The sequence below is a fragment of the Mustela nivalis genome, assembly GCF_964662115.1.
Source record: "Mustela nivalis genome assembly, chromosome: 13".
Lineage (NCBI taxonomy): Eukaryota > Metazoa > Chordata > Mammalia > Carnivora > Mustelidae > Mustela > Mustela nivalis.
The window spans coordinates 62076284-62102005 of NC_139032.1; the positions used below are offsets into that span (position 1 = coordinate 62076284).

The 25722-nt window shown below is 48.8% G+C and overlaps 1 protein-coding gene across 2 annotated transcripts in view; it reads left to right on the plus strand.

Annotated features, from left to right (window-relative positions):
* GALNT12 (polypeptide N-acetylgalactosaminyltransferase 12) overlaps window positions 1-25722 on the plus strand; it is a 38790-nt gene that overhangs the window by 10781 nt on the left and 2287 nt on the right. Inside the window, exons 2-9 of one of the 2 annotated variants that reach the window (XM_082695304.1) lie at window positions 2647-2816; window positions 7969-8158; window positions 11260-11445; window positions 14350-14467; window positions 16014-16190; window positions 18264-18395; window positions 24121-24234; window positions 25214-25360. In XM_082695304.1, coding sequence (XP_082551430.1) covers window positions 2647-2816; window positions 7969-8158; window positions 11260-11445; window positions 14350-14467; window positions 16014-16190; window positions 18264-18395; window positions 24121-24234; window positions 25214-25360 — 1234 coding nt within the window. The remainder of the gene's footprint in view (window positions 1-2646; window positions 2817-7968; window positions 8159-11259; window positions 11446-14349; window positions 14468-16013; window positions 16191-18263; window positions 18396-24120; window positions 24235-25213; window positions 25361-25722) is intronic. The other variant, XM_082695305.1, reaches the window with a different exon arrangement.

Here is a 25722-nt window from a genome sequence, read left to right on the forward strand (position 1 = left end):
GTGTCCAGAGCCGGGCCTGCAAACACAGCAGGAATAAGAATGTGAAGGGGGTTGAGAAGAGCCAGCCTCCCACATTGTCTCCCGGAGAAGCCTATGCAAGAGCCATCCCAGTGACAGCCGCCCACTCTGCAGAAACTGTCCTGATGTGTAGGAAGAGAACTTGCGGTGGGACCCAGAGAGGAAGCACAGGAGAAATGGCCTATGGCTTGTCAGAAGGAGGGCTAGGCAGGGAGGGATGGTGTTGGGATCTTTAGCTGAGCATCCTGGGGGGCAGGAGCAAGCCAGAATCCTCAGACAAGGGCCCTGGGCCCAAGGACCTCAGCCAGGTACAGACCGTCAGGCGTTCTGTGAACTGCCTAAGTTATTCACCTCGCTGAGCCTAGTCTCAATGAATGCCAACGTAGCAAGTGTTTTTGAGTTCAGGTATTACATGTCATTAATTGTAAGTCATTTTTTCATATTTAAACATTTCTGAGATTTGTAGACATCTTAAAATCAAGACATCCTGCAGGTAGGCAACATGTGTCCTTAGAGATTCTTCTTTTTTTTTTTTTTTTAAAGATTTTATTTATTTGTTTGACAGAGAGAAAGATCACAAGTAGGCAGAGAGGCAGGCAGAGAAAGATGGGGAAGCAGGCTCTCTGCTGAGCAGAGAGCCCAATGTGAGGCTCGATCCCAGGACCCTGAGATCATGACCTGAGCCAAAGGCAGCGGCTTAACCCACTGAGCCACCCAGGTGCCCCTCCTTAGAGATTCTTTAAAGAATGCTGTGTCTTCCAACCATGGGCATCTTAATTTTTATGAAATATTGTAGATTGGAGATATGGTAGCAATAAGGAATCACTTGTTTTTTAAGGGTTTTCAGTTTTATTATTTAAAAAAAAGAGTCCCTATCCCTTAGGTCTGTTGAAATATTTATGGATGCTGTGCTGTGCTGGGTTTTGCTTAGCCTAGTCGGGATGGAGGGAATGAGGCAGAGCTTAGATGAAGCAAGATGGACTGTGCATTGAGAATTGTTGGTGTCAGGCAAAAGGTCCCGGGAGTTTCTTACAATATTCTCTCTACTGTTGGTATGTTTGAAAATGTTGATAATGAAATAAAAGGAGAAAACCCACAAAGAAACAAAGTGTATATGTAAAGGGCTTTTTCTCTGCTTTTTGCAGGACTGGGTCCCTCATTATTCAGGTCCCATCCTCAATGTCACCTCCTCTAAGAGGCCCTCCCTGATTACCTCTTCGGCGGTTACTCCCCTCCCCCCTTCCCACTCCCCGCAACAGTTGCTCTGTTTCACATCCTGCTTTTCTTCCCATCACCATCGCCTCCTGAAATTATTGATATGTTTGCTTACTTGATTATTGTCCCCTTGCATGTAAGCTCTGTGGGAGCAGGGGAGTTGTTGTTGTTGTTTTAAATCCAGCACATAGCAGGCAATCAGGAAATATTTGGTGACTGACTGGTAAGGGCCCACTGGTATATCGCCTGGTGCCTGGTGGACAGCCCACACAGCTGGCTTCACTCCTCACCCTGCTAGCTTCTGCGTCTCTTGGATGTGCCCACGGCCTGTCTTTGGGGCCTTCCCTTTCTGCCCAGGCCGCCTGACTGGTCTTCAGCCTGCATGCCCTTCTTGCATTGCCAGCGGCCCCGCCATCCCCCCTTCCAGCCCCAGGGTCCTGCGGGTGCCCCTTTTGGGCTTCTGTTCCTCCCCTCTCACTTCTTGCTGATGAGTTCCAGGCACAGCCCAATCCCTGGGATGACCTGGAAGTTTATCATTAGCTACTCCGAGGAGAGAATTCTCTGTCAAGTAGGGAAACTTCTCTGTAAAGTAACAGGAAAGCCTACTAAAGAAAGAGGAAGGAAGCTTATTGGTTCCTATCACTGCCAGTCAGGGCACATCCCCTCACTTGTACCCTCGAGGCCGCCACAGAGTGGACTGAGGGGTGACATGGGTACTAGATGGGGAGTAGTCAGGGTCCTCTCCGGAACCCTTCCAGACTGTTCTAGCATTCTAGCGGCGGCTCCAGTTTCTGCGTTCCGCACAGGGCCTATGGGAGCAGAGGTGCGGCCGGGGTGTGGGAGGGTGCTGGGGAGAGCAGTGAGACTCCAGCCAGCAGCCAGAGTGCGGTGACACCCGCTGAAAGGGATGCCTGGCTGAGGCCCCTCTTGCAGTCAGCAGCTGCCTGCACCCGGGTCTGGGGACAGAGAATTTGCCAGGTAGAGAAATGAGGGAAGGGTGTTCCAGGCAGAGGGCACGGTCGGAGCACAGGCCTGGCAGTTAGCCATGGGGTTGGAAGGGAGCAGACAGGCAAGAGAGTGGTTGAAGAGGGGGAGGTGGCAGTCTCCCTCTCTTCTGGTCTGCTTAGCTTATGTGTCGCTCAAATCTGAAAATTGCTCTAAAGCTTAAGAACAGCGTCCCACAGTTCAAGCTTATAGGGTATCATTTTTGAACCTTTCTTAGAATCTGTTAAAGCTCCTAGTGGAACACGGGGGGCTCTGGAAGATGGTAGCAGATGATTTTCCATTCCCGGAAGGAGACCTTGAGACGGTGACCTGTGTCCCCTTGGCGCCTCCCTCCCCATCACCCCTGAGATGCAGTATGTTCTTGATTGTTCTGGATTGTTCTTGATACAAGCTGTCTTGTATCTGCAGGTGCAAAGAGAAGAAATATGATTATGATCACCTTCCCACGACATCTGTCATCATAGCGTTTTATAACGAAGCCTGGTCAACCCTCCTCCGGACAGTCTATAGTGTCCTCGAGACATCCCCGGACATCCTGCTGGAAGAAGTCATTCTTGTAGATGACTACAGTGATAGAGGTAAGCTCCTGCCACGGGCTCCTGGAGGGGCCTGGCATTCTGTGGCGGTGCCTGGGAGGCCAAAGCGAGACTTCAGAGGGGGGTGGAACAGGTCTGGGCAGAACAGGCTTCCTGTGTCCCCCTGGACCCGGCTCTTGCCCTCAGGGGCTCAGAGCCTGCTGGGGCTAGAGAGGTGGTGACAGCTCTGCCACATGGTGCTGCAGGAGATAGGGCACTTGGGAAGAGGGCCAACCTTACGTCTTGAAGAGTGAGCAGTTTGTGGGCAGTAAAGGAGGAGGGAGGAGGTTCTGAGTAGAGGCACAGAAGGTAGAAAGCCTCGGAGGCATGGCATCGCCTGGGTTGTATGGCACCTGCCACTCATTCAGGAAGGCAGGAGGAGCAGCTGCTTCATGGGGAACAGGCAAAGGAGGAATGTGAGATGTGGGGAAGGATGCAGGCATTAGACCTGAGGTCAGATCGGGACTTTGTCCTGAGAGCAGGGAGAGCAAAGGTGGGATTTTAAGCAGGAGAGCAGTTTTGCCCTTTGAGGGATCCCTCTAGGCCCGAGATACCTGTGGGTGGAGAATGGTGTGCAGTGGAGCTCTGCAGGGAGGCCAGGGGCTATCGGGCTGGCCCAGGGGAGCAAGGGAGGCTGGGAGTCAAGTGGGAGTAGAGGGGAGGGGCAGGAGGGACATTTGAGACATGACGTCTGCAGATCTCTGGGTGAGTGGTGGTGCTGTCCCAGAGCTGGAAAAGCCACCCAAGGCAGGAGTGACAGGTCTGGGAGAGGAAGAGGGGCATTTGGCTTTGGATGTGTTGAGTTTGAGATGAGATAAAAAAAAAAACGGTCAGCCCTGGGGGTGCTTAGGTGGCTCAGTCGGTTGGGCGTCTGACTCTTGATTTCAGTTCAAGTCATGATCTCAGAGTCCTGAGATGAAGTCTGGCATGAGGCTCCGTGCTCTGCAGGGAGTCTGCTTGGGATTCCGTCTCTCCCTCTCCCCCACACGCCTCTCTCTCTTTCTCTCAAATAAATAAATAAATAAGTCTTAAAAAGGTGTTTGTGGGGGGTGCAGCCCAAACAAGAGAAGAACTGAGAGGCTGCCGGCATCCCTACCAATGACCTGGGGTCCATAATTCACATGCAATCCAGGGCTGGCCCTTATTTAATCAGTGAACACTTTTTGAGTTTCTCCTGTGTGCAAGGCACTGTTCGAGGCACCAGGGATTCTGTGGGAAACACAAGTCCCTGCTCTCATAAACTCACATTCTGGTGGGTGGAGATGGTCCGGGAATGTGTAAAGAATAATTAAGACAACACAATGTAAAATAGCATAGCGTGACATAATAATATAGCAAATGTAATGCAGCCAGGTGGAGAGTGCTGCGAAACAAAAGAAGGAGCAGGAGAGGAAGTGGAGCTTGGGCACAGGCCCTCCTCCAGCTGGTGGAGGCCAAGAAGCCTCCTGGAGGAGGTGGTCTTAAGCCAAAAGCTAGGATGTAGAGGAGGCAGCCCAGAAGCCGCAGGTGCAGGCAGGAGCTGGGGTGAGCAGGCATTCCTCGGGGCGACCATCGGCCAGTGGGGAGGCAACATGGGAGATGCGGTTGCAAGGGTGGGCGAGACCAGGCCAGTTGGGCTCTTGAAGCCACCATAAGGGTTTCAGGCTTCAATATGAGGCTGATGGGAGCTGTCCGAGGGCTGTTGGGGGAATAGGAAGGTCACTGGGTCTTGGGCTGTTCTGCCCTGTGGGGCATCGCCGATGGATGGTTGGTGCGGAGGGGCTGTGGTCATGCCACGTGCCACGTGATGAGGTGAATGAGGGCCCCTAAGTTCAGCTGAGGGGAAATGTCAAGGCTGTAGCCCATTTCAAACCAAATGACCATCCCTGGGCCAGGCAGAAGGGCATCCTGCTCCTGCTTCCTGGGCATCGGCTGCCTTGGGCTCTGGGCCGGGGCTGTCTGACTGCAAAGCCTAGAGTATGTGTCCTAACTGGTGGGTGTGTTTGGCTGCTTGCATAGAGACTCAAAATAACAGCAATTTTCATGAGATAAAAATTGACGTCTCTCATATCACACATCTGCGTAACGGTCGAGGGCTGGTGTGGCGGGCTTGGCGGGCTTCACAGTGTCAGGGCCCCAGCTGCTTCCGTCCTGTCGCTCCACTTTCTCGAGGGTGTTGTGTGGTCTTGTTTGCATGCCCCCCGCTGGCTCTTCACCTTCTGCTCGCTCTCACTAGCAGAAGGGTTTCCAGGGGCTGGGGAGCCAGGCCTGGAAGCTGTCCTCATATCCCACCGAGCAGAATGGGCTCACTTGGCCATACCTAGCTGCAAGGGAGGCTGGGGACAGTAGCCTATGTGATGCGTGGCTGTGTGCACCCACGGGGACAGTGTGTGTCAGGCCTCAGCTGGCCTTCTCCGTGACAGCATGCGGGCCAGGCTGGGGCTTCATACTGAGTGATGCCCACTGGGCACTGAGCTCTGGAGTCAGGGTACCTGGGACTGAGGTGAGCTTTACCAAGAACCTGTCATGACACCTGAGACGGGCCACTTGTCTTTTCTGAGCCTCAGTTTCTTATCTGTTAATGGGTTTTTCCACGCTTATATCAGAGAGCGGCAAAGAATAAATGAGATTGTGCACAGAACAGAACCCCGTGTCAGCCGGCACATAGTAGGTACGCATCTCCGTTTCCTCTGGTCCTTTCCTCCCAGGGCTGTTTTAAATTTGCATTGGTTCTGGTTCTGGGTCGCACTGCACGGGCATCCCAGCTCCAACACCCTGCAGCTATGCAGCCTTGAGCAAGTCTAGTGTCAACCTTAGCCTCAGCCCCAGTCAAGTGGGGTAACAGTTCCGACCTCCTCATGGGGTCATTTCGAGGATTGAGATAAGGGTGGGTCACGGGCTAGGTCAGCACCTGGCGTATTGTTAGTGTTTGTTAAATGGTACCTTGTAATTTTATGAAATATTAAAAAACTGTAGGGTGGCGAAAACATTTCAGAAAGGTATTCGTTCAGAAGCAAAAATCAGATTATTTATTTTATCCTCATGGGATGGAACAGCTCCTCAGGGGGCCGGGGTGTGGGATGAAGCCCTCCCTGCGCGGTTCCGTTCTCTCGCAGTTGCCAGCGAGGGTGCCGTGGGGCTGAGGCTTCCCTCCCCATCCTGGTGACTTGTAGAGTGGGCAGCTTGCCCCCCAGCCTGTAATGTGATAGGAACCCTGCCCTGCCCCTCCTCTCCCTCCTGCTGCCCTCTCTGCAGGTTCCTCTCAGCGGGAGGAAGGGGTGTCTGCCCTCCAGGGCGTGGGAAGACACTTCAGACAGTCGTAATCCATAAAGGTGCAGGAAGGCTACACATGCATTTTCTTCCTTTCTCTCTCTCTCTCTTTCTCTCTCCTTCCTTCCTTCCTTCCCCTTTTTATTGCACCTGCGATTTCGTGTTTTTCGTGTGATTTTATTGCACCTGTGATTTTCATGTGTTTCCAATTAGCTTTGCTTAGACGTCACCTCCCTTATTTGTGCTGGCAGCTTATTTGCAGTTGTATTTAGGATTTTTTTTTTAAAAAATCAACCATCGGGGCGCCTGGGTGGCTCAGTGGTTAAGCCGCTGCCTTCGGCTCAGGTCATGATCTCAAGGTCCTGGGATCGAGTCCCGCATCGGGCTCTCTGCTCGGCAGGGAGCCTGCTTCCTCCTCTCTCTCTCTGCCTGCCTCTCTGCCTACTTGTGATTTCTCTCTGTCAAATAAATAAATAAAATCTTTAAAAAAAAATAAAAAAATAAAAAAATCAACCATTGAATGCTTTCTTTCTTTCTTTCTTTCTTTATTTATTTTTACGTGTCAGGAATATTTAGAGAAACATTTTTACAAACTAAAGCAACCTAGAACAGTTCATAAGATTTTCCCTTTTGATGATGATTGAGGACTTTCAGACAAAGTCCACATTCATGTGGGATTTTCTTATTTTTCGTTTGCCCAATGGGTTCCCACCTACCTCCAACGTGACCCATGGAGGGGTGTGAACCAGGGCCTCCAGCCCCTGATGTGTGTGGAGTCACAAGTCCGGGGGCCAGTCCTCGCTGTGGGCACAACCTATTGAGTTTTAATTTTTAAAAAACATTTTATTTATTTGACAGAGAGAGAGAGAACACAAGCAGTAGAAACCATAGGCAGAGAGAGAGGGAGAAGCAGGGAGCCCAATGCAGGACTCGATCCCAGGACCCTGGGATCATGACCTTAGGTGAAGGCAGATGCTTAACCAACTGAGCCACCCAGACACTCCACGACTTTTCAACTTCTAAAGCCTTCTTTCCTCTTCTGTAGAATGCAATGAACATGTCCTCCTAACAAATTCTGGATTTGTTTCACAAGGACGAGAGAGTATACAAGAAAGCTCTGGGAGGCAGCGTTAAGCCTGTGGATTCAAGCCAGAGCCACTGGGTTAAAATCCTGGTTCCTTAGCTCACATGTTCTGGGAATTTGACACATTACTTAGCCTCTCTGGCCTCAGTGTTCTCATCTATAAATGGGGATCATTGTAGTACCTACCTCATGGGAAAGTTAGAAGACTTGCGTGACTTGGAGAGAAATCCCCTAGATGGTAATTAGCACAGGAGGCCCTCTGCTGTGAACTGCTGTTATTACTCCTATTACTGTGTCCAGGGAAATGTGCTCCTGAGAAAATTTATGTTAACAGAAATATAAATAAGATTTGTTAACACAATTCCATATAAATTAAAATTTTATAACATATTACATAATTAACATAAGGAAACCAAATTTATATTGAACCAGTTTTTCTGAAAAATTGTGGTTGGGCAGTTTTTCTGTTCTTTATTTTTAAATGTTCACAAGTCAGGGTGTGATGTGTTCTTGAGGGGGTAACGACTTTGCTGAGACACATCCACATACCACATGCACCCATTTCAAGCACATAACTCAGTGTGCATGGTGCTGAAGGGGAGCATTGGGGGAGTTCTGGACTTCTTCTGCCTCGTTCTCTCTCAGCCTCCCCTGGCCTTGCTGTGCGTCCAGCCTCTGTTCTGGGTGAGCTGAGGGCATCCCAGGTGCAGGGCAAAGGAGGCTTCTGTCTGAACTGTTCAGTTTTCTTTTTGGGGATAGCAGGGCCCTGGAAGGGCATGGGTTGTGTGGGGGTGACCCTGCTTCTCTGGCTTGCCTCCCCAGAGCACCTGAAGGAGCGCTTGGCCAATGAGCTGTCCAGCCTGCCCAAGGTGCGTCTGATCCGCGCCAACAAGAGGGAGGGCCTGGTGCGAGCCCGGCTTCTGGGCGCTTCTGCGGCAAAGGGTGAAGTGCTGACCTTCCTGGACTGCCACTGTGAGTGCCACGAGGGTTGGCTCGAGCCGCTGCTGCAGAGGTGAGCGGTGTGGGCGGGGGCCGCACATGGTGCAGAAGCAGAAACTTCTTACCTGGGCATAAGGGGCTGCCGGGCACCTGGGTTCAGAAGGCCCTTGGGCAGTCCTCTGTCACTGTGTGTGATAACAGCCCTTGCCCCACAGGGCTGCAGAGGCCATTCAATGAATTAATACATATACACAGTCCTTAGAACATGCTAGCATGTAGGAGGCCTTATTAGTGTTTCTTTTATTCCTACTTATTTTATATGTTTACTGTGGAAGAAAAAAAATATCAATCACATAGAATCACATGGTTTAAGAATATATATTTTGGCATATTTCCTTCCAGCAAGGCTGTCTTATCCATTATACCCCATGCCTACAATGCTTAGGACCCATGAACCTTTAACAGACCCCCAAAATGTTTTTACATTAATTTTTTTTCATTCAGAAGGAAAAAAAATGAGTATCAATAATGACTGCACATTAATGAATTTAGCCTGGATGGTGTTTGTCCTTATATCAGCATAGTCATAAAATAGAGTTTTATATATATATATATATATATGGAGCTATGAAAAGTCATAATACAGCCCTATCTTCAAGGACATGTCTCCTGTTGTCCCATGGCATGTTCCCCTGACCCTCCCAATCTGCCTGTCCTCCAAAACTACTGTCACGGGGCCCCCACTTTTGTTCTCATCCCTCTTTCTCTCCCTGTGCTCCCGATTCTGTATCATAGCAGTCAGGAGCTGGACTGGCTGACTCGGAGCTCTGCCAGGTTGAGGAGGAAGGGTCAAGGTCAAGGTGGGGGGGGGTCTGCCTCTGGTCCCTCCCTGTGGAGCAGGTGAAGGGTTGGGAGGACCAGGGTCTCCACAGTTGGCAGGGCAGTCTGTTTTCCTGTGGGCTCAAGTGCTTTGGTGCCAGAGTCTGCTGGAAGAACTGGGGACCCACTGACCTCTCTTCCTGTGTGAGACCAGGCTCCCCACTATTCTGCTACTTCTGCCGTCCTTGGTCCTGTCTTCTGTGGGTGCCACAGCTGCATCTTTCTCCTCCTCAGCTCTGCTGAGCTTCACTAGCAGCAGGAACCCAGGGTTTCCCTGGCCTGTGATGGAGTCTGAGGGTGTTTAGAACATGGTGACAGCTAAGAGTTTCCTCTGGAACCTGGACTGGTGGGTTTGGCCTTCATCTCCTCCCCACTGTGCACACAGATGGCTACCTTGAGGCCAGTCTAAAGGCAGCAATGTGCTAATGCTTCCCAGAATTCTGCTCCCGCCCATCCCCGGGAGGCAGCAAGGCAGCCCTCCCCATAGATAAGTCCTTGTTCCATATCTCTATACAAAAGCACCCCACCTGGGGAATTTGTAAAACATTCCAGCTCCTGTTCTCACGGCAGACTCTTTGGATCTGAATCTCTGAGGGTAGGCTTGGGCTTCTGGGTGTTTCTGAAGCTTGGGCTTCTGGGTGTTTCTGAAGCTCCCAGGGACCTAGGCGGGCACCAGAGTTGGCACACACTGGTCCCTTAGACTGTCCAACAAGAACAGTAACCCTGTTCCTCTGGGGCTTTTGGAATAGATCTTTGGTTCCCAAGCTCCTGGTAATTTTTTGAGCTGTGGACTAGGGATGCCGGACAGCCCACGGTGTGCAGCTCAGCCCTACACAACAAAGAATGGTTTAGCCCCAGATGCCAGTAGCACACCCCCTTGTTCCCCCCGCTTCCTCCACCGTGGTGCACACTGCTACTGGGCCTGCTCATTGTGCGACTCTGCTCCAGGGGCCTTTCTGCCAATGCTGGCTCTCCCCAGTTTTCCTTTTCCTGTAAAAATTTGGCTCCCCTTGGCTCCGACCAGCTTGATTGCAAGTCACAAGTTCTTGTCTGTGCCAGGGGCTAAGCAGCTTCTTTGAACCTGCCCAGTGGGTCTGCCATTGGTCCCTTCAAACCTTTTAAGAGCACCCTCAGTTTATTGAAAGAATTGGGTATTAGTAGTACCTGGTCTGCGTCTTCCTCGCTTTAGAGAATTCGCAGATTTTATTCATACTGTCTATCGCGAACAGTGCAATTTCACCTAATACTATAATTCTTACCAAAGTGTGGTATTCACACCACTAACTTTCTGGTATTATTCTAAGGACTCTTAAAGCTCGAGTCTACTTTATCTCTGTTTCTTCACACCATTATTCTGTGGGACTTAGGATTTTTAGGTCTCAGACACCAGAGAAAACTTCCCGAAATGGAACCTAGAGAAATCCAGTGTTCACACAAGGCTCAGTCTCAACTCCTCTTACCTGGATGTGTCATCAAATACAGAGTACCCACACGATGTGGCAGCGTGCTGAACGACACTTGGGTCTGCAGTCATGACTGGGGAGAGCAGCTGAAGCAGACATGTGGGTTGATACCCTCAGTGGGAAGTCAGTGTTTCTCGCTTTAATACCATGTAACATTTCACAGTAACAAGAATTAAAAGAATAGCAGTAGATCCAGGCTCTCTGTCAGTCATCTTTTACAAACATTCCCTTAGGGAGTCCTTCCATTAACCCCCTGAGTAGGTATTGATGCGGCTGTGTTACCTATGGGCAATAGGCTCAGAGAGGTTAGGTGACTTGGCTAAGGTCACATAGCAAATAAGAGGCAGGATTCACATTTTTTTTCTAACTCCAAAGCTGATCCCCTGGTCTGGACGCATCTCTGTTCTGAAGTGGGATAATTATTTCTTAACATGAAGATGTTTCATTGTGATTACATGAAGAAACTTCTTGCTGTCTTTAGACAGTGGAAGTCTATTTTCTGTTCTAAAAGTGATCTTTGGTTTTCACATGTCTCGACTTTCATGGAGGGACTCAAGTTTATGCGGCAGAGCCATAGACAGAATCAGAACATGAAAGCTGTGGGATCTTCCATCTTCAGACCAGAATCCTTCCTTCCTCAGCTTCCCCCGTCACCTGAGCAATCCCTCTGATGAACACCTTTCAGGGTGGGATGTGGCTGCAGGCCTTTCTCACACAGGTGTTCCTCCTTCCTCGTGGAAGGGGGAAGTGATCTCATCCCCAAGCTCCCTTCTCATTCCCTGGCCACCTGTCTGCATGGAGAGGCACACGGGGCGCGTCCTGGTGTTCACAGGATTGGTGAAGAAGAGACAGCGGTGGTGTGCCCCGTGATCGATGTGATTGACTGGAACACGTTTGAGTACCTGGGCAACCCTGGGGAGCCTCAGATTGGCGGCTTCGACTGGAGGCTGGTGTTCACGTGGCATGTGGTCCCCGAGAGGGAGAGGGTACGGATGCGGTCCCCCATCGATGTCATCAGGTGAGGGGGGACTTCTGGGCGCTCACTCTTGGAGCGGGCCTTGTTGCGTCTGGCTGTCATGTCAGGGAGGGCCTCTGGGAGGGCAGGTTGGCTCTTGCTCCCTCGTTTTCTCCAGAGCAGTTGTTTACTTTTATTAAAAAGCTTTGCTGCAGGGCACCTGGGTGGTTAAGCGACTGCTTTTGGCTCAGGTCATGGTCCTGGAGTCCTGGCATCGAGTCCCTCGTTAGGCTTCCAGCTCCACGGGGAGTCTGCTTCTCCCTCTGACCCTCTCCCCTCTCATGCTCTCTCTCTCTCTCAAATAAATAAATAAATAAATAAATAGAATCTTAAAAAAAAAAAGGCTTTGCTCCACACATGAATTTTATATTGGTATACTTTATTGATTGATTTACTTATTTAAAAAACTGTGGTAGAATGTGTATAATATAAAATTTCCCACTTTCACTGTTTTTAAGTGTCAGTTTAGTGTCATCAAGCACATTCACGATATTGTACAACCATCACCTCTATATACTTCCAGGACATTTTCATTGTCCTGTCCAGAAACTCTATATCCATCAAGCAATGGCTTCCCTTTCTCTTCTCTAACCCCTGGTAACTACTATTCTACTTTTTGTCCCTATGGATTTCTCTAGTCTAGATTGCTCATATAAGTGGGATCACACAACACCTTTCCTTTTGTGTCTGGCTTCCTTTACTTAACATCACATTTTCAAGGTTCTTCTAGAACTCCACTTCTTCTTCATGGCTGAATAATATTCCACTGTACATACACCCATGTTTGATTATCCACCCACCTGCTGACAGACCCTTGGGTGGTTTCTACCTTTTGGTTATTGTAAACAGGGCTGCTGTGGATGTTGGGATACTGTTATCTGTTTGAGTCCTTATTATCAGTTTTTTGGGGTGTATACCTAGGAGTGCAATTGGTGGGTCATATGATAATTTCAAGCTTAACATTTTGAGGACATGGTGTCAGGTGCTTTTTCAACTGGGTAGACCTGGGACTGAATGGGCCACCTTTGACCAGTGAGTAAGTCTGGCTCTGAGTAGAGTGGGCTTAAAGGGGACTCAGTTGCTCTCTCCTTCATTGAGGTCTTGATGTGATAGCATGGCTTCTTCCTCCCCTTCCTACTTCAGGACCAAATGGGAGGCAGATATGGGAATGAGGGGGATGGAGGGCAAACATCAGCTTTATTGCTGGTGAACGGAGCTGGAAATGGTGTCTTAGATCAGCACCCTATCAGCACCCTTGTTTGGTAAGTGGGCTTCTGGATCTTCTACCTGAGCTCTGACCCTGAGATGACTCACTGCTGAGCAGAGGGAAACACCTGTGGGAATGGTGTTGAGAGATGGGGGAAGAGAGATGAATGGGGCCAAGTCATGTCCAGCCTGGAAGGCCAAGAACAGGGCTTTGGACTTTACCCTGAGAGGGTAGAAGCTGCTAGAAGGATTTGAACTGGAAATGACCATTGCCTGTTGCATTCTTTAAAGGTTGCTGGATGCCACGCGGTGAGGGGCCTGCAGGGGGTGGGGAAGAGGGCAGCAACATCATTAGGAGGCATCGTAGTCTTCCAGTTAGAAGGGATGGTGCAGGAGAAGATGGAAGGAAGTGAAGGACTCTGGGGATGTTGCAGTGGAAGTTTGCAAGAGACTGAAGGAGAATGGAGGAGGGAGAGATTAGGTGATGCCCAAGCTTCGGGAGTCCTGAGGGACATCCTACCCAAACTTTCACTGAACAGATTTGTAAACTGAGGCTCAGAGTAGGAAGGATCCTATCTAGGTTCACCTAAACAGCTTGGGACGCTGACCTGAACTCCCAGGGTCCCCTCCCCAACCCCATTACACACACACGGGTACTCAGGGATGTCATGGCCAACTCCCCTTCCCTTCCTATAATATCCCTGGGCCTCAGTTTCCTCACCTGTGAAATAGATACCAGCATGTCCACTCTGCCTCCTTCTCAGACTTTTAGGATGAACACACTTGGAAAAGCCGTGTAGTCTAGAGCCTTCCCTTCTACAAGGAATCTTGCTGTCCTTTTCCCGTTGGGCCAGCACAGAGAGCACAGGGAAAGCCAATACTGTGTCAGGGGCCAGGATTGCGGCTGGAAGATCTTAACATCTGTAGACAGTCAGGCTCTTAATGAAGTTTAGTTCTCCATTTCCGAATGTGTCCTTTTGTATCTGCGTCTCCTGGTGTGTTGACCCTACAGCTTTCTGCTGTGGTAGGACGGAAGCCTTGGGCCCTTTCTGGAACATCAGGCCCGGGTGAAGAAGCAGGCCAGTGCTGGCCATCTGGGTCCTGGAGAAGAGGCCACTCATGCAGGAGAGGAACAGGTCCTGGGGAGCTTTAAGATGACAGCGTTGCCTTCCATGGTCTTCGATAGCCCTAAGGGCAGCTGTGCTTGCCCTCCCTGTGACTGTACGGCAAAGTCCACTGAAGCAAGGCCACTAGCCAACTTCTTGGCGAGCACTTCTCTCTCCTTGACTCTCCTTGTCTGTACTTCTAGAAGGATGAGGTTTTCTCTCACCCTCAGGCCTCTGCTCATGCTGGTGTCTTCTTGAAGAACCATTCCATTCCTCTTCTCCGCCATCTCCCCTGTGTTCCTCAGGCTGGGCCCTATCCATCTGCCCCAGGCCTCCCTCTGTGTGCCCCCGGGACTCTGGCTTGACCAGGGTGCTCTCACACAGTGCTGGTTGAGATGTCCATGAGCTTCCCCAGAGCAGGGACCGTGAGGTACATCTCTGCCTCCAGGCTCAGCTTAGAGCCTGGCACAGAGCATGAACTCAGGGTGTGCTTAGAGACGGATGGGCAGCCAGAGGGCTTGGGGCAGGCAGGAGTTCAACTGTGCTGGCTTCCTGCCATCATTCACATCGCAATATGGTTCTCACACTCTTCTAGGTCTCCAACAATGGCTGGAGGGCTGTTTGCTGTGAGTAAGAAATATTTTGAGTATCTGGGGTCTTATGATACAGGAATGGAAGTTTGGGGCGGAGAAAACCTGGAATTCTCCTTTAGGGTAAGTATTCCAGTTTTCTCTTTGGACTCATTCTTAACCTGTTCTCTCTCTCTCTCTCTCTCTCTCTCTCTCAATCTCTCTCTCTTGGGGAATGTTGGGATTTGCTAGGAGACCCTGGTGGACTTTTCCTTCATGTTGGCAAATTTTATCTACCAGCCCTGAAATACGATAGTAGTGGCATAGACATCCTATAAATATGCTTGTCTTCTTGTTTGAACCTTATGAACTTTTCATAGATTTGGGGCAAGGAAACCTCTCCCTTGAGAAGTCACCTAGTTCTTTTCTCCCACTACAACAGGGAGGAACTGGGGCCCAGATGGGGGAGGTGATAGGGTCAGGGTCACCCAAACAGTGAGTGCAAACACAGGCCCCTGCCTCCCGACCCCATCTTTGGGAACCTTGATTTGCTTAATTACTCATGAAGTACCCTGTTTGGTGCAGTAACTTTCCAGCTTGGCCACACATGAAAATTGTCAGGGAGACTTGCTAAAAAGGCAGATTTATATGTACAGTCCCCAGAAAGTCAGCTTTGACGGATTTTCAGTTGGGACCAGGAATCTGCTTTTTGGAACAAGCCCACCTACTAGTTCTGCTGCATGTGACCCCTGGATGCCCCTTAGAGAGACCGCTAACATTTCAATGTGATTTCCAGTTCACCAAATCCTGCATTTTAAAGTATCAAAAGTTTATGTCAGTGTCTGTACTTTTTAACAGAAAAAAGTCATTTTTCTGTAGATTTTATTTATTTGATAGAGAGATCACAAGTGGGGGGGGGGCGAAAGCAGGCTCCCTGCTGAGCAGAGAGCCTGATATAGGGCTCAATGCCAGAATCCTGAAATCATGACCTGAGCCGAAGGCAGAGGCTTAACCCACTGAGTATCCCAGGTGCTCCTAATCGAAAAATTTTAAGTTTCAATAATGTTTCCTGCTTTGAAAGAGTTTCATAAGAATTGGCCCGCCCCCAGAGACTCACATCCCACATTTTAAGTACCAGATCCTATCCCTGGTCACACATCCTGGGGACAGTGGGGTATTCCCAACCATCTGTCCCTGGCATGAAATGCTCTCAGACAAGGCAGCCTGGTGAGGTGTTGGGTGTGCTTTTAATGGTCTTTCTGCCTCTTCCCTAGGTGTCAGGCTGCTCTGCCTACTTCTAGAAGTTCTTCCTTTCTCCCTTCCAAACCTCTCTTCTTACTTGCTGCTTTCCTATCTTCTGTGGCTAGGAGACCAGGTAAAGAGCCTGTGTTTTACATGATGAGTAAATGGGTTCCTGGTGAGGTCAGCTATGGGGGCTCCTTGGGTCAAGTGCATGAGCTCTAGTGCATGGACTGCAGGGGCTCGCTTCTGATGGCCTATTCATCTTCAGGGCTATGTTCTTGCTCTTTGACTGTGTTCTGCATGAGCTGGGGAGGTGGCCTCCTGTCCAGAGTGAGGCCCTGGCTGTGTTCATCGTGACATCTATGTGCCTGGCCTCCTGGCTGCGGGCATTGTGGACCCACAGCCCGCCCCCACTTACCCGCCGGCCTCCTCCCTGCTCTGTGCACAGATCTGGCAGTGCGGTGGGACCCTGGAAACACACCCCTGCTCGCACGTTGGCCACGTTTTCCCCAAGCAAGCTCCCTACTCCCGCAACAAGGCTCTGGCCAACTGCGTCCGAGCCGCCGAAGTGTGGATGGATGAATTTAAAGAGCTCTACTACCATCGCAACCCGCATGCCCGCTTGGTGAGTTCCCCTGCCCGCCTGTGGCCCCCCCACCCCGGCTGGCCATCTCCAAACCAAAGCAGCTGATTCTGGCTTCCCCGCCCCCAGTGAACTGGCTCCAGAAATAGAGACTGACTCAAACACCCATGATACAAGTCTGGGAATCCCTTATTCCTCCCACTTAGAATAATACCGGCTGTTGCTTCTCATTAGTCACAGTGATGATGGTCTGTGCAGTCATCACCAACCCTGATTTCCAGACTACTGAACCACACTGCTCCCGGGGGACTGTGGGGCTAGGTTCCTGCATGCCTCCCATGGCTTGACGTTTTTGCCCGCTGATCAACGCCTAACTGGGGTTCATGTGTATTTCTGTTGAAAGACATTATGACCTACATATTGTTGATTCTTTACAACCAGACTCATGGCCAAACAGCTGTAACATGTGCCCGAGCGAAGCCCATCTCACCCATGTAATTTCTCTGTCAGGCCCAGCGTGGCCTTCTTGAACCTAGGAATGCTAGCCAGCCCTCCAGCATGGTGCTTGGCAGGGCTTTTGAACAGTGATGTCACCAAACCAGAGTGGCAAAACCTGGAAGATGTGGCACTAGGCAGATCCCAAATGGGACACTTGTTGACAGTACGGGAACTGAGACGTGACCTCGGCTAGGAACGTCCCGTGGGGTGATTGTGATTTCTGGCCACTCTGCTCATGTCTGCGAGTGACAGAGAAGGTGTGGAACCACAAATAGTGATATTAGGGTTGCAAAGACATTTCAGCGAATAGGTCTACTGCCTCTGCACGGGCCAGCTCTCCACAGGCCCCGGCACAGGGTGCCCACCTGTGTCAGCGTAACTCAGGGGGCTGCTTGGCAAGATGAGATGTGTTGTAAGCACTCTCGATTCTGGCCACTTGAGGAAAATCTCTTCTTCTGAATCCTTAGCGAGCCCTTCAGGATAGTTGTGAAACTCTCATTTTTTAGATGACAGAAGGGAAGCTCAGAGAACTTGTCCAAGGCCTTGGAGGCGATGCAGACAGATCTGGGCCTGGGGTGTGTGCCTTCCCATGGATCCTCTCCCTGCTCTGCTGAGCCCTGTGAAGCTGCCCTGATCCCGCCCCCCCTCCTTGGCCGTTCTCCGCCTCTGGACGCCAGGGTCATGGCTTCCTCTGTCCTACCCACGGCCACAGGATGGAAACATTAGCTCCTTCCTCTAACCCAGGCTGGAAGCCCCAGTTCCCTCTTCCTGAGGATTCCCAAAGAATAACATAGGGTCATGGCATATCCCTTTGGTCTGGATGCCTGGGACCCAGCATTAAAATGGGCATCTGATTGAAGGGGAGGACCCTGTGACTCACCAAAGAAAGAACCGCTGGGAAATAAGTAAAAATCTGAAATTTTACTCAGTCAGTTTTCTATCATCACCATCTTGCTATCAAGCTTGTCACATTTTGATACTCTAGCATCATGGGGCAGGGACGGTAACATGTCAGCCCTCGGCTTTGTGCCTCTGGCCGTGCTCAGTAGATGCTTACTTTTATTCAGTTACAGGGAAGTTCTCAATCCTTGGTCTGGTGCAGAAAACTGACCTCCCGCCAGTATTTATCATCGCGACGCTTTGCGCTCGCCACTCCAAGTATATGTTCCAACGTCAGTATGTTGAGCACACGAGGTCTTTGAGCGTGATGACATGGAGGATGCTTGACCTGTGTTTGAAAGTGCACGCTCAGGTATCAGTCGTCCAGAAGGTCCTGGTGTACGTGCTCTGCAGATGGTCGCTGGTCTGGGATCACGTGCTCACTGATGTGCAGGCCCAGGACCCAGCGTGGCCCCAGGACCTGGAGGCTCCCTGACTTCATCACCAGGCGCTTTGTGTTGTGTAGCTGGCTGCGCCTCCCTCAAGCGAGGACCCCTGAGAAGGCAGTCATTTGTGGGACCGTCTCGGCTGCCGGGGAACGGCAGCTGTGTCTGAGGCTGGTCTGGGCCTCTGAGCCTGTGTGGGGTCTGGCGCTCCGGAGGTGCTCAGTGCTGCCAAGGAAGGGAGCGTCCGTGGAGAGGGGGCCGCAGGGACTCACTGTCTTTGCTGTTTTCTCAGGAACCCTTTGGGGATGTGACAGAGAGGAAGCAGCTCCGTGCAAAGCTCCAGTGTAAGGACTTTAGGTGGTTCTTGGAGAACGTGTACCCAGAACTGCACGTGCCTGAGGACCGGCCTGGCTTCTTCGGGATGGTGAGTGAGGTGGGCGTGTGGCGGGCTGGGAGTTTCTTGATCAACAAATCCTGGCCAAGAAAGGCCCCTTTACGGGGACTGCTGCCTCCCTCTCCCTCCCTACCCTCCTGCATTCAGGCATGTCTTTCCTTCTCCCCATGTCTGGGCCTCGGGTCCAAAATGACAGTACTAGAAGCCACCTCCAAACTGGTGAGTATAAGCTTCCCATTTTATAGATGAGGAGACGGAGGCTCACTTAGTGCTTCCATGTCCAGTGGCAGTCACCTCGCTTCAGTGTTCAGTGGCTGGACCAGTTAATAATGTCCTACTCAGGGATTCATAAAGGCAGTAATGGAGGGAGATGTGTCACTTCTGTTATTTTAAAGAACCTGAAAGAAATGTTTCTGGGATGAAGTCAACTAAAATGTACAGTGCCTTTGGCTTTTGGGAGGAAATACACCAACTTAGAGAGGTCTCCTGTGTCATGTTGATCAGAAGTGCCTGTGTTCTATTCTGGAAGTCTTTGATAAATGCAAAGCAGGACACCCTATGACCAACTAATCTTAGACAAAATAGGAAAGAATATCCAGTGGAGAAAAAGCTATTCTCTTCAACAAATGATGTTGGGAAAATTGGACAGCCACATGCAGAAGAATGAAACGGGACTGTTTTCCTATACCATACATAAAGATAAACTTAAAATGGATGAAAGACTTCAATGTGAGACAGGAATCCATCAAAATCCTAGGAAACAACAGGTGTTGGCAAGGATGTAGAGAAAGGGGAACCCTCCTACACTGTTGGTGGGAATGCAAGCTTGTGCAGCCACTTTGGAAAACAGTATGGAGGTTCTGCAAAAGTTTAAAAACAGGAAAAAGTTAAAAACAGAGGCACCTGGGGGTGCCTGGGTGGCTCAGTGGGTTAAAGCCTCTGCCTTTGGCTCAGTTCATGATCCCAGGGTCCTGGGATCAAGCCCCGCATCAGGCTCTCTGCTCCTCAGGGAGCCTGCTTCCTCTCTCTCTCTCTGCCTGCCTCTCTGCCTACTTGTGATCTCTGTCTGTCAAATAAATAAATAAAATCTTAGAAAACAAACAAACAAACGGGCGCCTGGGTGGCTCAGTGGGTTAAAGCCTCTGCCTTCGGCTCAGGTCATGATCTCAGGGTCCTGGGATCGAGCCCCATCGGGCTCTCTGCTCAGCAGGGAGCCTGCTTTCTCCTCTTTCTCTGCCTACTTGTGATTGCTGTCTATTAAATAAATAAAATATTTTTTAAAAAAGTTAAAAACAGAGCTACCCTATGACCCAGCAATTGCACTACTATTTATCTGAAGGATACAACCATAGTGATTCGAAGGGGCACATGTCCACAAAGCAGCAACAATGTCCACAACAGCCAAACTATGGAAAGAGCCCAGATGTCCATTGATAGCTGAATGGATAAAGCATATGTGGTGTGTGCATATATATTGATTGGAATATTACTCGGCCATCAAAAATAGTGAAATCTTGACTTCTGCAATGAACTAGAAGGTATTAAGCTAAGTGAAATAAGTTAGTCAGAGAAAGACAATTATATCATTTCACTCATACGTGGAATTTAAGAAACAAGATGAACATGGGGAAGAAAAGGGAAAATAAAGTAAGATGAAAACAGAAAGGGAGGCAAACTGTAAGAGACTCTTAACTCTAGAAAATAAACTGCAGGTTGCTGGAGGGGAGGAGGGTTGGGGGATGGGGCTTTTGGGTGATGGACATCAAGGAGGGCACATGATATAATGAGCACTGGGTCTTATAAGAGACTGATGAATCACTAAATTCTACCTCTGAAACTAAAAAGAGAGAGAGAATTGCAAGCACATTGCATGGAATGTGAGTTCTCAGTAACTGAGCTAAATCAGAACCAATTACATCTTCAGTCACCTAAAAAACATAAAAGCAAACACCGTGAACAACTATCTCCCTAATAGGTGGGGTCTCCTGACTGTTTCTAAATCTCTGGCTCTTTTGATGAAATTTTCATTCACCCAATGTATTTGTGTTTCTCAAGAGTGCCTGTAACTTTCAGAATACCCCAACTTTAACATTTACATGGAGTTTACCCTGTGCTAGGCACTGCTCTGGGCATCGGGGTTTGATGGTGGAAGGACAACCACTACCCCACCTTCAAGAAGTGTATTGTCTATGAGGGAGGTGGACATTAAATAAATAATCACACACAAAAAATAAATACAGAGCAGGCCATTAATGCATTAAATTCAATTTTCATTGTGAAAATGAAAATCCTTTAGCTGTTAACTGTTAAAAAACAAAACAAAACAAAACAAAACAACCAAAAAAACCCCAGCATCTGTTTTCCTGTAGAAAGTCTCACCCTTGGGGTTACCTCATTATCTCCCTGTGGGGGTCTTTTAAATGGTGCCTCTCTCACCCACCCTTCTTAAACTAAAAATGAGGTCTAAAGCCTTGACTGGAGTGGGAATCGACCTTTTATGGCAAGGACACTTCCTGGATGCACTCTGGGTTCCAACTGCGTCAACAGTGGGAGCACCTCACCTCTGGTCTCCTGCCTCTAGTGACAAGGGAGCCCCCCCCCCCCCAGGACCAGCTGCTCTCAGGGGCCATTCAGCCTTCTGTCTCATGTTTCTGGTGGCTGTTGACAGTCATGGCCTAGGCTCATATTTCTTCTTAATTATGGAAGGTTTCACAAATTTGCTTTTCATCTTTAAGCAGAGCCTACCCTGATCTTCTCCACGTCATTCTAATTTTAGCATATGTGCTGCGCAAGCGAACCCTAGACCCGTATTTCAAATGGCATTGCCAATCGGGGCTTTTTCTAGTGCTTTCGTTCCTTCTGCACCATGAGCTGAGATTCTTCTGTGAAGAAGAATGTTCCCTCGCTAACCAGGGAAGTTTGGTGTCTATGAAATTTAGAGTTCATTCAGAAAAGGCATAAACCATTTTTCAGTCTTTCTCTTTATTTGCCTGTTTTCAGGGTAAGAGTTAGCGCTCCAGTTTGCTCCAATGGGGCAGATGGAATGGGTTGTTTTTGTCTGTTTGTTGGCTCATTTGCATTTTGGCTTTTTTTCTTTAGCAACATTGTAAACCAACAGGCTTTTATACAGCCAATGGGCTTCTGTCAATTAGTCTGGTGTGTGTGCGTGTGTTCTTTCAACTGCTCAGGTTGCCTGTCTTTGGCTAGTGAGAATCTCTTTCTTTTGGCTTCTAGAATCTTGACCCCTTCTGTTGGTTTGATCGCCTCCTTGATTCTGGCCACACTTGTCTTCTCCATCCCTGCTGCCATCCTTCCCAGAAGCCCTAACACTTTCTGTGGGGGGCAGTGGTCAGAGCCCACAGTCTGGATGCCAGTGAAGGCCTTTCTCTCAAGAGCACACACCACAACCGAAACCCAATGCTAGCCACATAAATAATGGGACATTTTTTAGTAGCCATGTTTTAAAAAAAGGAGCAAGTAAAGTTTATAATGTATTTTCATTCAGTATACCCCCAATATTATTAGTTTTAACACTTGTTTTCACACTGAGTCTTGAAATCTGCGGTGTATTTTATCTTTACAGCGTGTCTCAGTGTGGACTTAGCCTCATCAGGTGCCCTGGGCCACATGCCGCCAGTGGGTACCATGTGGGACAGCCCAGCACTATAGCTTTTCAGTAAGCAGAGAAAGGAAATGTGTATTTTTGAGAAACAAATTGTGAGCTCATACTGATATCTCAAATTCAAATGTAATCTTACAGGATCTTTTTCTTCTTTGATATTACACTTGTATTTCTTCTTCTTTTTTAAGATTTTATTTATTTATTTGACAGAGAGAGAGAGAGCATGAACACAAGCAGGGAGAGGGGCAGAGAGAGAGGGAGAAGCAGGCTCCCCACTGAGCAGGGAGCCTGATGTGAGGCTCGATCCCAGGACTCTGGGATCATGATCTGAATCGAAGGCAGATGCTTAACCAACTGAACCACCAGGTACCCCAATACTTGTATTTCTTTTTTCTTACACTGAAAATCTAATTTTTAAGAAATATCCACATATAACTTATTTGCTTTATCTTAAACTTTTTTTATTTTTTATTTTTAAAGATTTTATTTGACAGACAGAGATCACAAGTAGGCAGAGAGGCAGGCAGAGAGAGGGTGGGGAACAGGCTCCCTGCTGAGCAAAGAGCCTGATGCAGGGGCTCTATCCCAGGGTCCGCAGATCATGACCTGAGGCTTAACCCTCTGAGCCACCCAGGCACCCCTATCTTAAACTTTTATTTAAAGTAGTTTCAAAATAATAACACACTGACAGTGTGATACTGAATGAGGTTTAAGATTTCTTTGCAGATCTATTTGTTTGCAGAATATAGTTCACTAAGGAAATGTAATCAAATACGAGATAGTCTAAAAAAATGGTATGTTCTAAAGTCACTTAATATCATTTTTTCTATGTCTCATCAACAGGATACAGCTGGCTTATTTAATCTCAGTTTTAATCATTAGAGGCTCCCAACCTCCTTTAGTGTTTTTGTAGTTTCTTCCAAATCTTTCTGAACATAGGGAATTCATTTGAGGTCAATGTCCTTTGGTGGTCAAGACATAGCTAGATGACATTTGAACCCTTCCAAGCCTAAGATGCTCTGATTATTCTAAACATCTCCTATTCCCAGATTCCTTCACAAAGCAAAGAGTCTCCAAGAACATGGAAGTCTGTGATTTACAAGCTGGTGGATTGTGGAAACTTCTTTCTTTTCTTTTTTCTTTTTTTTTTTTTAGATTTTTATTTATTTATTTGAGAGAGAGACAGTGAGAGAGAACATGAGAGGCGAGAAGGTCAGAGGGAGAAGCAGACTCCCCCATGGAGCTGGGAGCCCGATGAGGGACTCGATCCCGGGACTCCAGGACCGTGACCTGAGCCGAAGGCAGTTGCTCAACCAACTGAGCCACCCAGGCGCCCCTGGAAACTTCTTTCTATATGGCTGAGTCTTGTCTTCGGAAACAGCCTAGTCAAGGGTGGACAAGGGCCAGGGCAGGGGTGGGGTTCACAAGGAGTTCATTGAGGGGTCTTTGAACTCTCCAGAAAGGGGTTTAGAAAGGTGTGTGTCTTTCCCTAGAGGCTCCTGAAAGGGAAGAGGGAGCTTGGTTTTTTGCTCTTAGAATGTTTGAAGGGTTTTAGATCTAAGAGGTACCTCAGAGATGACATTTGATAGACTGCGTTGAGTGATGGAGAGAGCACTGGACTTGGGAGCTGAGGTCCCGGATTCAGACTTGGGTGTCTATACTTGCATGACTTTGGGCAAGTCATCAGCTCTGTATTATGCTGTTTCTTGTAGCCTAGAATCGTGTGCTTCTAATCTGGGGGCTGGTGAGTCTCTCAATCAGGGTATCTTTTTGCAGATGCATTCTTGCAGGAGTCCTTGGTACATGTGTGAGGCAACAACCCAGCTATGCTTGGACTAGTGTAGCCAAAAGGCTGCACTAACAAGAACTGGAGAGATAGGAGCTTTCAGGCCATAAAGAGTTAAACTGTCTGCAACTCAGATCCAGCATCTTAAAACGGGGGTTATGCTTCTTGCCTATGGCATAGAATGGGAAGGCGCTTTCAGACCTCGAAATGTCAGGGACTTTTCCCATTAAATCCAGTTCTCAAAGCAGACACTGCTTTCTAATGGGGTCATTACCCTCAGAACCTTGGGTGGGATCTGTTGTTGCATATAAATCTGGACCAAAATGCCACCATTGTGTTTTGTTTAGCTGCAGAACAAAGGACTGAAAGACTACTGCTTTGACTATAACCCTCCCAACGAAAACCAGATCATGGGACACCAGGTCCTTCTATATCTCTGTCACGGAATGGGTCAGAACCAGGTAGGTGCTGCTTCTGTCTAGCTGAACATTCCAGGGCCCGCGGGCAGCAGACAGCAGGAGGCGCTGTGCTCAAGGGACTCTTGGTATGAATCTCTGTTTTAAAAAAATTAAAAGTTTGATAACAAAGATCAGAGTAAAAAAAATAAAATAAAATAAAAAATTAAACATTTGATTTTTTTGCATGAACCAGGTAATATAGGCTTATTGCAGAACGTTTGAAAAATACAAAAAAAAAACCCCAAAAACCAAAAAACAAAAAACCCAACCCAGAAGCAGTAAGTGAATAACAGGACCCAGCAACCACCATTAGAATGAAGACATATTTATTTCCCATCTCTTTGAATGCAAGGCCTTTGGATTATTGTTTGAAATAGTTATTATCATCATGTCTATGTGTTTTCTATCTGATTATTTCCACTTACTTTATCATACTTTTCTTGTGTTACTAGACATCCTTTGAGAATATCATTCCCAAGGGCCTCTTGATAACCCTTCACGCAGGTAGATTACTATTTAGTTATATCTGAGTCCCTGCTTGCCTGTCTTTGTGGTTGTAAGTGCTTCTGCCACTAACTTCTTGTCAGAAAAAAAAAAAGGAAAAAAAAAACCCCAACAGATCTGCATTTTGGATGAGTTCCTTAGAATTAATGCTTAAATGGAATTACACGTTTTGATGCACAGTGCCACACAAAGGAGTGTTTAAAGTAACTACCAGGGGCCTGGGCAGGGCTGTCTGGGTGATGTCTGAGTTTCAGGGTGGGCAGGTGGAGACCAGGAAGGTGTGTGGCCTGGACCAGGATCCCAGCCCAAGCAGGGCGGGGCCTGTGGAGGAGGGAGGAGACGAGGTGTCAGACATCTGGAGACGAAGTGGTAGGATTAGAATTTCTTCCAACCTGGAGTCCCCCCAGGTTCTCGCCCAGCGATTTCCCTCCTTCCACATCAGACAGTAACTTGTGCATGTTGGCTGCTCCGTTTTTAGTTCTTCGAGTACACGTCCCAGAAGGAAATACGCTATAACACCCACCAGCCAGAGGCCTGCATCGCCGTGGAGGCAGGAACGGACATTCTCACCATGCATCTCTGCCAGGACACTGTCCCGGAGAATCAGAAGTTCATCTTGCAGGAGGTAAGCGAGTTGTCTCCTGCCTTCCTTGCTGTCGGTCCGGGGGCTGCCAATGGGGGGAGTAGAGGGAGAGTTCTCGGGCCTAGTCCTCGCGGGCCTCAGGGGGGCAGCCACATACCGGAGACTGGGGGCTTCCCTCAAACTGCTGGCAGTGTGGTGGGGGTCTGGCATTCAGCGTCAGCACCCAGCATCGGTAGCATTATGGCTCCCTCCAGTCGTCCTGCCCTCCTCCAACCTGTGGCCATGGCCATGCAAAGAGGAGCTGTGCAAACACAGTTGAAGATGAAAGGGGGTTTAAATGAGTGGAGCAAATAGCCAAAGTGTAAGGGTGTGAGGTTAGGTTAGACCCAGGTCGAAGCTACTCC